This window comes from Paralichthys olivaceus, chromosome 12 (genome assembly GCF_024713975.1).
Source record: "Paralichthys olivaceus isolate ysfri-2021 chromosome 12, ASM2471397v2, whole genome shotgun sequence".
Taxonomy (NCBI): Eukaryota; Metazoa; Chordata; class Actinopteri; order Pleuronectiformes; family Paralichthyidae; genus Paralichthys; species Paralichthys olivaceus.
In genome coordinates, this window is record NC_091104.1 from 9,542,375 (window position 1) to 9,551,667 (window position 9,293).

General features: G+C 41.3%; 1 protein-coding gene across 1 annotated transcript; it reads right to left on the reverse strand.

Moving 5' to 3' along the window:
• Window positions 1–911: 911 nt before the first annotated feature.
• On the reverse strand, window positions 912–8,939 carry LOC109636409 (TLE family member 5-like). Its single transcript, XM_020098088.2, has 7 exons — window positions 8,515–8,939; window positions 6,012–6,109; window positions 5,519–5,582; window positions 5,108–5,152; window positions 4,942–5,004; window positions 4,744–4,818; window positions 912–4,634 (listed from the first exon to the last, which is right to left on the reverse strand). The coding sequence occupies exons 1-7, from the start codon at window positions 8,539–8,541 to the stop codon at window positions 4,395–4,397; spliced, it is 612 nt and encodes a 203-aa protein (XP_019953647.1). The 5' UTR covers window positions 8,542–8,939; the 3' UTR covers window positions 912–4,394.
• Between the last annotated feature and the right edge of the window lie 354 nt (window positions 8,940–9,293).

Sequence of the window (9,293 nt, forward strand, 5' to 3'; positions counted from 1 at the left end):
ATTTTGTAACTTTGCTCAATGGCTATGACGTCATGCAGATAGTTTCAGTTTTATTCTTCCCAGTTTTGAAATATCTGCCCGAGTTCAGTTTTCACCTCTTCAATCAAATTGCTCATATCAATGACTAAGTCAACCTTTGGTCTCCAGTGTTTCTGGATAGTTGAAGTTGCCAGAGTGAACCTGATGAGTCTGCCAAGTCCATTGCAAAATATCAGTGTCAGTGTGTGTGTCAGCCAAGAGGCAGCGAGACATTACAGAACAAAAATGCAAAGTATATCTCACATTAATTATTAGTACGCTTAGTCTCAGCTTTAAGGACTCTTATCTGAAACGATAATCTGATTTCAGTTACAAATAACAAACGAGTAGCAGAAATCAGTCTAAATTATAATGTGACGTTTATTGTGAGAATCAAAGTTCAGCCCTGAACAGACAGACTCAGTTTTTATGTTGGCAAACCTTTAAACTTTTATCTTTTTGCAATTTGGTTGATTGCATGATTTAAAGCAGCTTTAATTGTTGTTTTTCCTTTTTTTTTGCAATGAGCTACGATCAACACTGACTGTTGTTCCCTCTCCAACTCTTCAGCTGACTGTTGCTTGTTGCTGGACAGGTTGTGTGTAGAGTGATGAGAGAGAACTCAAACTAAACTCTGGAGGTCAAGGTTGTGTGGTGACTCATCCAGAGCTGTTATTAATCTGAAGGGAATCCTTTGTTGTAATTTTTTTTTTGTTACACTGCGATGCCTGTAATCAACTTCACTCCTCAAACCACACATCACCTCACGAAGCTGCGGAGGAGTCGACTCTCACCGAGAACATTTTGATCAGACGCTACATTTCGTGACTCATTGCCTTTTTGTCCTTCGAGCTGCTTCAGTATTTCTCCCACATGCAAACACAGAGGACCACTCGCAATCACATCTTTTATTTGTAAGGCACCAGAGAAGCTTCCTTACTGCTAAAAGGTTGATTCATTCTCATTAAGAGTACACGGTTGCTTGTTTACATTTTTTTTTTTTGCCCCAGATATTTTCTTAAAATGAGACTGTGTTCATAAACACATTAAACTGGATTTTCTTTGCACCGAAAAAGGAATAAAACATTTACAAACCTAGAAAACAATGTTAAGTGTTACTGCCTACTGAGAGAATGGGAGAGAAAAAACAGGAAAAACGACATGGTATACAACATTGTGCCTCTCTTACTGTAGGCTTGTAATGCACACATACAACACTTAAGTCTTCCATGATACACATGTTAAAAAGCAGCTTTGAAACATACAAAAATGCTTTAAAAAATATGTATATTGATATATTCATATGTATACAAATTGGCCCTTCACAGCAAAAACAAACACACATACCATTCATATGTCTGAGTTTTGCCAAAGGAGGTTTTTTTCTACAGAGACTCGACGGCAGCATAAAGAGCGCAAAGGACAAACTGATGTGTTCTCGCACTCGATATGTTGAAGTCGAAATCTCCAGGGAAGGGAAACCCTGCAGCTCCCCAACACTAGCACAGACAGGAAGGAGGAAAACAAACGAGCACCAAGCCACAGCTTAAGTGCTTTTCAAATTAAAATACACACACAGAGAGAGAGAGAGAGATTCAAGCGCAGATCCTGGACGTGCTCAGACAAAAAGGTGGGTTGTCAAAGCTCTAGCAAGCGTTCACATTGCGGGGGGGGGGTGACATTGAAGACCTGTGGTGAACCGGCGCTCGGCCCAAAGGTCAGAGCGTGAAGACGAGAGCAGAAGAGCGGTGACGATGATGTCAACTCATCACACCGACTTGGACCTCTGCAGATGTTCAGAGCTCAGGCTTGTGAGGGTCTTCACACTAATTCAAGAGCACTGCTGCCCCCTGTTGTCCCATTTCCATACTAAACACTAACAGCAGACAGTGTGCACTATATACCAACCTTTGCATTATACTGTTTTACAGTCAGAAAACAAGAAATCTGTGCACGTAGAAGTTTTCAGACCATTTCTCCTGAAAGATATGTATAATGTTGTGTACATTTACATACGTATCAAGTGACAGATTTAGTTACGTGAATAGAAAAGGAAAGGTAGCAGCAGAAACACTTCTCTCTTCACCGTGGCACATCTGCTCAATCGTCTGCTCAAAAGTGAAATTTGTTTTAATATTGTAGGAGTCTTTAATTAAACAGTAGAAAACTAACCGTGGACGATGACAAATGTTTTCCTATCAAACCACTGTAGGAACGACACGATCCTGCGTAGGATTGAGGTAAACGCTGGGAGCGCTGTTCTAGTTAGACCAGATATCGCCTTACAAAAATATGAATTAAAAAATGATCTGGATAAGAAATGTTGTTGATCTATTATTATTACCTGCATGTATTTCTTGTATATAGACTATGAGAAGAGTATACTGTAAAGATAAGTAGATTGTGTTTACTCTAGAATTGGTATTTATTTAATATGGAGTTGGGACAAAGCATTTGTTTGAAAATCTACTGCTTGTTTTTGTGATCTTAACGGAACAAGAATTTGGTCACCAGCACAAATTGTGGTTGTAAATAACTTTGTTTTTGAGGGAACGCACGTTTGCTGTTGCTTTCAGAGCTTTAGCGACTCACTCAGGACACATTCTTAATCAAAGTAATGAAAGAACCTAAAGAAAAGAGGAGGATACCCCCTTATAGTCACACAAGGAAGGAAAAGACAGGTGCTTGACACAGTCTCAGTATCAACTGAGGTGCTCTGCTAACTTACAGAACTACAGTCAACACTCGTCTTGTTGGTTTCCATCATCTGCTTCTGAAGTTTAGATCCCGTTCAAGTTTGATTTAAAAGCAGACGAGCAAAAGGGAGAAAGGGCCGACTGACATGGGGGGTGAGGAAAATACAAAAGGTGCTTTAAAAAAAAAAGAAAATTAAATTAAACATGTTTTCTTCTTTCCAATCACATTCACTCCAACACACGCAGACAACTCTAGACTAATCATAGCCTGTCTTTAACTTCACGAAAACAACATGTCAAAATAAAGTCAATTCTGTGTAAATTCTTGTCATTTACAGACGAGTCATGGTCCATTACATGTAGCGCGTGTAGCAGCAGCGGCAGCAGCTCGGCCTATTCAACAAATTAACTACCATTTGTACAAACTGTAGGGTTTTTAATGGAATAAAATCCCATTCATCTGGGACTGAGGTACACAGCTAAAGGTAATGCATCCAGTGGTTGGCATTAAAATAATGGATATTTGAAGGGTTTGAAAGCACATGAAGTGAAATGTCCCTTTAAAACATCCCATTTAACATCATCGGCTAAGATTTAATTTGGCTCCGATGCACAATGTCTGTGTGAGAGACTGTTTATAAAGATGGACGACAAGACAGCTCCCCAAAAGTGAAACATCTTGATCACCCCCTGGTGGATGTTAGTGAATAGGACATGGGCTAAACAATAAAGTCAAAAAACAGGCAAAATTTAATTCTCTTAAAGATGGGTTCTGTCATTTTAGGTAGTTCTTATCACACTTGTATGTCCAAGTGCTCCTTTTTCCAGTCGGGTTTAATTCGTTATCTGATGCTTAAAAGACGGGGTGAAACATCATGACTGACAGATGACACTGATTTGATTTTGGATGAGTGCGTTTATCGGTGGTAACACAATACACCAAGATCACTACTGCACAGACTCTGGCTCCAAATTACGTTCAAAGTGCAAAATGGTGGCACTCATACCCTGGATATTTCATCCTTAATTTTGTGCAACAGGAGGAAGAGGAGACGTGTCGTCCATGTTTATTTACAGTCTACTGTCCAAACATTTCTGGAGAAAGGTGATATTGAGCTATTGTACGTCATGCAAGAAGAAAAAGGAGTTATAGGGAGCTGAGATGTTAAAACTCCTTACAGTGACTGGCAGACAGGAGCCAGTAAGACACAATCTGAGGGACTTAAAGAAAAAAAAAAAAAAAACATTGAATACAGATCTGATAACAACAAGAAGAAAAATAAACCTGTGAGAGGCAGATCCATGTGTGGGAGACTGCTGTTAGCTTTCAGCCACAGCTCTCTCTCAAGATGGGAAAACATTTATCTTGGTTAAGCCTAACAACAGTGGCTTACACAAAAAAAAGCATTTATTCTAAGTCTAGAAGCCTGAACTGAGTCTATTACCACTAAAGAAGAACTCACACTCTCAACCATTCAGCAGTTTCATTCTCTAACACATCCAAAAGCTTCAACGCCGTCTTTTCTGCTCGTCATCATCCCTGCGGTTTCATCAACACTCAAGACAGGCAGCCAGACTTACATCAATCTCCATTTACAGTTACAGTTTCACCTTTCTTTTCTCGACACTTCACCTCATAACACCCCTCCTCCCTCTCCAAACCTCCTCACTGTGTCGACACTAGTCTGACTTATCCCCATCCTCTCCTCTGGGTGCTCTCTCTGCCGCTTCCCGGGCTTTGTCCTCCTTCACCACCTGGGCCTGGCCATGGGAGTAGTTGGCCAGGATGGACGAGAGGGAGAGCAGGCCGGAGCTGGAGGAGACGGCGGGCAGGGAGGGAGGGGTGAGACCCAGGGGGAGCGGGGTCACAGGCAGGGCCAGGCCCTGGAGCTGGGGCAGATGCTGCACCTGGAGCTGATGCTGAAAAATGATTTAAGTTATTAAATTAAAAAACAGAGTTAAAGTTAATTTCTGAAAGAGGCTTGAGATTCACACACACACATAAAGTTGTAAGCAAAATAAAACTCACCCGTATGATAGAGTTCATCTCAGGGGGTGTGACCTGCTTTGCTCTCTCTATGGCGCCCATCACCTGCTGCTGATGCTGGAACAAACACACAACATGGTCATACATGTCTCAGTATTATTACAAATTAAAAGAATAAGTAGCTGGGCAGAAATGTTGACTCTTATTGTGACACATTTGTGAAGAAGTCCGTGTCATTACCTCCTGTGACAGGTAAGGCAGCACCTGAGCACAGATCCCGTTCAGTCTCTTCACTATTTCAGCCTGCAAAGAAAAATTCATGTAAGAAAATAGATTTGACCTGACATCTACAAAAGCTGAGATCATAGAAGAAAAATACATTACAGGGGAAGATAAATATAAATACCTGTTTGTGCATTTCAATGTTCAGCCCGTAGGACATTTCATAGTACTACAATAAATAGAGTGAGAAAGAGACAAAAGTTATAAAAGAACAAAATGCAAAACAGAAAGAAGAGAATATGTGTATTTCAGTTTGGAGTCATTATATTTAAGATGATGAAATATCAAGATCAGGGCAGTATAGTTAGTAAAGTGTGGAAGTAACTTCAACATGTTTCCACAAAACCAAATAAGACTTATAGACTTTTGCTTATAGTCATGTGTGCTTTCACGCAAACACAGCGGAAGCACGAAAAATGTCACTGGAAACAGGGAACAAAAAACATCAGTGGTAAACACATCCCAAAATATCGTGGGATACATTTCACTTCTAAATAAGCCACATCGCACTGAACGGGGACCATCCCAGACTTACCATGATATAATGACGCTGCATCTCAGACTTTTCAGAGGCCAGTTTATCACACTCCAACTTCAAACTGTTTACAGAGAACATACAGATGCATTAGACGACAGCTAGAATGAAGATATCGAGTGAAATGTCATCAGCTGATTCTATAAGGGAAAGAATGCATGAAAAAAGTCACATTCACCCATTGGTACACAAATTCACATCGCGCTCCTATGCACAGCACTTTCTGGGGTTCAGTGTCTTGCTCAAAGACGCATTGGCAAGCAGACCGAAGGAGGCAGGGATCGAACCACCAACCATATGTTCAGTGGATAACCCGATCTAGCTATCAAACGCATTAGAAGTCTTGTTAAGTACAGACAAGACTTCAAGTGCTCTGTCAAGTGTAACACGTGGAAATTAACATCAGTTAACATGGAGCTCAGACAGAGGGCAAATCCTCACTTCCTATAACAATAGTGTGTGTGTGTGTGTGTGTGTGTGTGTGTCTGCGTGCCTGTGGTATTGTGCTTGCAGGAACTGGAACTCATCCTTGATGCGGTCACAGGAATCAGAAGTGGTGAACTTGAGAGGTTGACCGGACTGAGAGGACGCCTGAGGAAACAACAAAACAACCAACAGTTTGCGTTTACTCACGAGGATCCCAGCAGACAAATAAAAAATGTAATCTCTCTACTTCTGCTGGTCATCTGATACTTCACTTTGATTACACAGCCTTCCTGCTTCACTAATCCATAACCTGTGCAACAAGAAAGGTATCAGAGAATGGTTCAGTGGTGTGTATGTCTTTGTCCTGCAGGTGAGAGACCAGATGATTAGTGTGTGTTTGGGTTTGTTTAGAAACAGCAGTTTGACTTCTGGGATTAATCCTTCGAGAGGACAGTTAAAATGAGGGTCAGCCTGAACTCAGCCTCAGTATAAATTGAGATAAAGGAGAAGACGGTGTGTTTGACTTGTGCGGTTCAAACCGGAAAGAACGGTCACCTCACGATTATCCAACAAGCACCGATACCTGTAACAGCTGTCTTTGACAAACTGACATGCAAGAATCCTCTCAAACAAAAAAACTAAAAAAAAATCACTGGGCCATGTGTTGATTGGGGAAATGTGTTTACAGAAGGTGAGATTAAAGTGTGTCCATGCCGAACATATGCGAGAGGCTGCATTAGAAGTCTGGTTATGCAGAGACAACAGTTACATCAGTCCAGAGCTGTAATCCAGCGTTTATCCTGCGCCCTAAAGCCTCATTACTCTCTAAATAAATGGCACGAGGGCAATAGGTTTCCAGTGGGATTACGGGACTGAACAGAAATGATGGAGTCAGTTGGTTACACAGAGGTCACAGCTACAAAAACAGTAAAGGGAAAATCAGAAAATATGAATATGTTAGAGGATGAAAACAGATCTAATTAAATATATGCTGGAGAAACTAAAGTATTTATCAGTTATCAAAATAACTGCAGATGAGTTTTCTTACAACTGACTTATCTTTGAATTATTGCACCTCCAGTTGATTATTGGTGATGATAACAAAAGAACACATGAAGAATCTCTCATTATATAAATTACTGTTTACAAAGGAAAATAAATGATTTCAACATGTTTAGAGGAAACTCGTCTATTGGAAGATCTGACCTCAGAAAGTGGAACAGCAGTCACATGTTAGAAAACAGTGTGTATGTACATTTTGACTTCATCTGTAACCTTTGTGGCCTCATGACAACACTGGAGGAAATGTTTGTTGTGGTACTTCTGTTAAAGGTCTGTGTTGTTTTGAGTACACTTGTAGATTTCTGCTCAGTGAAGTTTTTTCTAAGTTGGTTACAGAAATATCGAACAAGTCGGCAACAGAATATTATTTTCTTAATTGATTAGTCAACTAGTTGTTTATTTGATTTATTATCTGATCAAATCAATGTCAGAAAACGACTTTGCAAATATGGAGATTGACTTTTTCCCATGTTTGATAACACTGTAAACTGAGTATTTGAGTGTTTTTTTTCTGCTGGTCAAAACAAAGGAGATAGATAAAGATGTCTCTTTTGACTCTGTAAATCTATTATCAGCTATTTGCTTGATCATTCTGTTGACATATAAATCATTATTGAAACTAATCGGCAGATTAGTTAATAAAGAAAACCATACTTCATTGCGACCCTTCGTTGTTTCTTGTTTAAACCAAGTATTAACCCTGATTAACATGTAAACTGTGGAAACATGATGCAGCATTGTTCGCACTGGTGATTCACTTAAGGCCCATGTGTAACTTCACACCTCTTTCCTGACTCAGCTAATGTCTCTGAGGCTTTTCGCCACAGAATCCTCAAAGTAATTCATGTGGTTGTAGTTGCTGATGAACTTCCACAGTTCAAATAAAAAAATATTGAATTATTTAATAATTAGGCCTCGAAGAGAAGTCACTGTTCCAACTTTGCTTTCACTAGTAGTTTCTCTGATCTAATTAATAGCTGAACGATGCTAATTGAAATTCTGCCTCATGTTTGCAGCAAGATTTGTAATTAATAATTTAGATCGTTTCATTTCCATCAAGTGTTTCATGAAAGTTAGCTGTCGCCCATTTATTTGCACTGTTACCTCACGAGTCATGTGGTTTAATTAACGATGGTTAAAAAATAATTCAGACGATCAGATCAGAATAACACACAACTCCGTCTCTCAGATTTAACTTCCCCTCGCTGTTCGGAGTGACGCTAGCTAACGCCGAGGCGCTTACACAGGCAAGTTAGCCGCAAGCCTAGCTAGCTAGCTAGCTGTGTTTTCATGTTTAAGCTAACAGCCCTCCTGTGTTGTAACGGTACCGCCGTCGCTAGCAGACGCGGACGGGAGCTCTGCTTATTGTGAGCCGGGCTGACAGCGACCGACCTGCGGCCAGCGCGGCGCTAGGTGTCAGCTGTCGGGGCTGCTAGCTAGCGTTAGCTCAGCCCGCCGCTTCGGCTGCTCCTGTTTCCAACCGGGACAAGTTCAACTCGTCAACTCACCGAGTGCCTCGATTGAGGAAACATCATGTCAGCAGTGTGCGTCGCCTCGTCTCCTTCGCTCGGATCGAAATCACCAGGCTAGCCGGCTAAGCTAACAGGTCCCCAGATAATACTAGACGATCGGAGACGCCGTTCGCACTTTGTACCCAGTCATCGTTTACAATAACGTTAGCTAACGTCAAAGCAGCGGGGGCCGAGCGCCTTCTTCTTCGGGTCTCGACGCTGCCGAACACCGCGGCCTGCGAGGATGAAGACGGGGCTGAGGAGGAGAATAAGAAAGCAGCTGCTCAAAGGGACGTCAGGGTTTTTTTAAGAATAGCGTTAACGTTACGTCTCCCGGGGGAAACACTGGATGTTGACACACGAGCCCCCGACTTTCCTCTGCTGAGCAGAGAAGAGCAGCATCATCCGGAAAACAAACCCAGCCGCGCAGCAGCGTGCGCCCCCGTGCGACACACCGCGGAACCGACTCCCGCTGATGAGTTGAGAGAAAGTGAATTGAACTGCTGAGCTGCAGATCTTATATTGTTTATATTGTATGTATAATAGATTTCACTGTTTTTATATAGCTTTTATGATACTCAACAAATATTTGAGTCAAGAAAAAAAGTTAATCAAGAGCAAGAGGCTTCCAGTGGGATTATGGGACTGAACAGAAACGACGGAGTTAAGAGGTGGAATCTCCACAGCCAGAAAGCAAACTGCATCGATTTGCTTTTTAAAATTGGCTCGTTGATTAGTTGAGAGAATAGATTGTGAGAATCGATGAGCAGTTGAAC

Coding starts and splice junctions, on each gene's coding strand:
- LOC109636409 (XM_020098088.2), bottom strand. CDS start 8,541: ATGATGTTTCCTCAATCGAGGCACTCG. Junction 5,153..5,518: donor TGCAGCGTCATTATATCATG/GTAAGTCTGGGA, acceptor TATTTATTGTAG/TACTATGAAATGTCCTACGG. Junction 5,005..5,107: donor ACATTGAAATGCACAAACAG/GTATTTATATTT, acceptor TTTTCTTTGCAG/GCTGAAATAGTGAAGAGACT.